Raw genomic sequence first — 3,009 nt, forward strand, 5'->3', positions numbered from 1 at the left:
TAACTTCCTGTATTATTAAATAAATGTAAGTGTACCTATAAAATTATGCTTCTATTTTTTCCTGGTAATAAGCGCGATCTCTTCGTATAATCCAATATTACCTATTTTATTTGTGTAACGCACGATTCGAGCGAACGATTGAATGTATATTAAAAAACGAACAAAAAACAGTTTTATCACAATTGTTTTTTCCTGAAAATTAGAGACTACCCAGCAAACATTAAATCGTATAACTTTGCACATGATAGTTACATATCATTTCGTACCAAATCATAATCGCATAAAATGAAATCGCATAAAATGCAAAAACAGGATTTTCCATGTCATCGATGGATTGAGTGGTAACGTTGTCGTATCAAATCGCATATCAGTCCAGAAAGCATCGCATATCGTTATATACGGCTTTATATACGTACAAAATATGGCATATACGTATATCGCCTCCACTTTTGTGTGTATATGCTAGTTATCTGCATCATATATCATACAAATGTGTCTTGGTTGTATGTATATCGCCTCCAATTATAGCTATTCATACGACTTAATGTTTGCTGGGTACTCCTCCATAATTATCGTTTCTATTTCCCGCAATTCTCGCATATCATCTCGTATAGGATTCTGTTTAGTTTTATAGCTGGCTATGCTTGTTACGTAGTTTATTACTCCGCTATTAATCCTATTGGCGATCTAACGTACAAATCTACACCTAGGCGGCGCTGCGGTGAAAGTGATGATGGTTTTAAATTTTGCTATGTGAGCTTATGGAAGGTTTATAGTTCTTTCCATAAATTACAATGTTATAATCATAGAAGATTATCTGATTGCGATGAGTTTGGAAGAAATTTAATTCTGCGCAATTTTATATATAACATGTTATTTTCTTACCTCTTTCAGTAGTAAAAACTGTACGAATGTTGACAGTGGTTGAATCAAAAAAGGAAATTCGAGAGCACAATCAAAAACAAGTTGAAATATGCATGGTTCCTGCAGGTGAGAACTACCTTGGAAAGCCCGGAAGTAAAATATACGTGATTTGTTTTTGAGTTTTAGGTTACATTATCATCATTTTCTTAGTTCAAAAATAAAATCCAGATGTCTCGCTGATCGTTTACGTTTTGCGTTAGATCGCCAATTGTGCAGGGGTTAGACATCAATTGAATATAGGCTACCCAAAATCAAAATCAATATGGCGTCATTTGTTTATCAACATATCATTTACGAGGATTGAAATCGAAAAATGCGCTGCTTTATTCTAACTGCATGAGCGATTTTCATATTTCGGTTTCACATGGAGGTGTTCACATTTAACATGGAGTTTAAAGTTAGCCACTATTCGACTATATAACCGGACCGAGTTGTAAACAACAGTAATTGATTGAACCAAAATGTCAGTAAACCGCAGCAATATTGGGTACACTGGCAATATGAGGGATTTGACGTTTTAGTCGTACCCCTGCAATTGTAGGGCAGCCCTGCTGTCCTTTTTTAATTTCTGTCAAAATGCTGTCTGCCCCCGATGTTTTTGTTTTGTAATGATACTGGTACGATCTGTACTGCCTCGTTGTAAACTGGCATATTTATTAGATAAACACTTAGCAGTAATGCAGTACTGAGCAATTTTCGTGCATAATTATTGATACAAACACAGTCCGTCATGTCGGAAACGAAGGAAATGCAGCTCGAAGAGCGCGAAGCGCTTATTTCTATTTATGAGGGTGATAGTTCCTTTAAACAGATCAATACGGAAACCTATCAGTATAAGGTAACCAATTTCAAAACGTAAAAATAATTTTCTAAAATGATAGACAATATATTACACGATAACAGTATGGTGAGGAAGAGGGCGGTAAATCATTTCTGCTGGAAATCTGTTGGAATGAGAACTACCCTAACGAGCTTCCGAATATCAACGTGGATATGTTTTACAATCGGAACATGTAAGTTTTGATCGTGTGAGAATTGCAAAGTCGAAAGGAATGCATTTTGATTTGAGGATTACTTCTGCTTTACAGATCCCGTGCAGTCAAAGACAAAATAATCTCAATTTTGAAGGAAGAAGGCGAGCAGTGGCTTGGCTGTGGGATGACTTATACCCTGCTCGAGTGCCTTAAGGATAAAGTAGAGGAGTTACTGGTGGATGATTGCGCGACTAGCGGTGTTGACCAGCAGGTTATCGGGACAAACCACCAAGATGACGAGGAGGACTCCGGTGACGCAGACCCAGACGAACGGGGGACAAAAGTTAGCTCTACTGCTGGAGGTGGTGGTGGCGGCGGCCAGAAAAAGGAACAATTAACTAAGGCACAAAAACGAAAGCAATGGGACCGTGTTGATAAAAAGGGTAATCGGCCTAGAGGTTGGGACTGGGTGGACATTGTGAAACATTTGTCACAGACTGGAGGAAAAGGCGAGTGAACACTGAATTTTGTCTTGTTACGAACTACGAAGGAAGCGGTGAGTGATGGTGGTCTTTTTGATCCTTTAACTCCAGCAATTGCAAATATTGTTGACTAAATTTTGTAACAAGGAATAAATGAAAAGAAAATATATTTGTCTATATCTTAGTATATTTTTTTCGTGCGCTAAGAAATCCATGATATTCCAGACCATATTTTTGATCAAACCACTGTTGAAATTGATGGAATTCTGCGAAAAAAGTAATTATAGAATGTTTTTTTCATGTATAAATCAGGAGACGATTGAGTTCTTGCCTCAGCTCAATCAAAATTATCTGACTGTTTAAGGTGAAGGTAGCCATTGTAGTAGTAGCGGTAAACCCACGTGTTAAAATGTGGTAATAGTGTTTGTGAGAGAAGAGCAAAGCACACGTAAATAGATCAATTCACTTATCAGACTGTTTTTTTTTTTTTTTTTTTTTTTTTTTATAGAGGTGAGGAACGCTCTTCCAGCCTTATCTGGGAAGGGATAACCCAGACGTCGAGTGGGGATCGCACCCACAAAAACCAAGCCCTCTACTCGTAGCCTCATTCCCCCCGGGACCACATCTAG

At 37.7% G+C, this 3,009-nt stretch overlaps 1 protein-coding gene across 1 annotated transcript; it reads left to right on the plus strand.

Annotated features, from left to right (window-relative positions):
* Positions 1-1,517: 1,517 nt before the first annotated feature.
* On the plus strand, positions 1,518-2,549 carry LOC129778152 (RWD domain-containing protein 4). Its single transcript, XM_055784886.1, has 3 exons — positions 1,518-1,762; positions 1,828-1,937; positions 2,013-2,549. Exons 1-3 carry the CDS (start codon positions 1,655-1,657, stop codon positions 2,413-2,415), a joined length of 621 nt encoding a protein of 206 aa, XP_055640861.1. The 5' UTR covers positions 1,518-1,654; the 3' UTR covers positions 2,416-2,549.
* Positions 2,550-3,009: the final 460 nt, after the last annotated feature.

The sequence above is a fragment of the Toxorhynchites rutilus genome, chromosome 3, assembly GCF_029784135.1.
Source record: "Toxorhynchites rutilus septentrionalis strain SRP chromosome 3, ASM2978413v1, whole genome shotgun sequence".
NCBI classification, from domain to species: Eukaryota; Metazoa; Arthropoda; class Insecta; order Diptera; family Culicidae; genus Toxorhynchites; species Toxorhynchites rutilus.

Excerpts from the sequence above, each read along its gene's own strand:
- LOC129778152 (XM_055784886.1), top strand. The coding sequence starts at position 1,655 with ATGTCGGAAACGAAGGAAATGCAGCTCGAAGAGCGCGAAGCGCTTATT. Across the intron at positions 1,763-1,827 it reads CGGAAACCTATCAGTATAAG|TATGGTGAGGAAGAGGGCGG; the intron begins GTAACCAATTTC and ends ACACGATAACAG. Across the intron at positions 1,938-2,012 it reads ATGTTTTACAATCGGAACAT|ATCCCGTGCAGTCAAAGACA; the intron begins GTAAGTTTTGAT and ends TCTGCTTTACAG.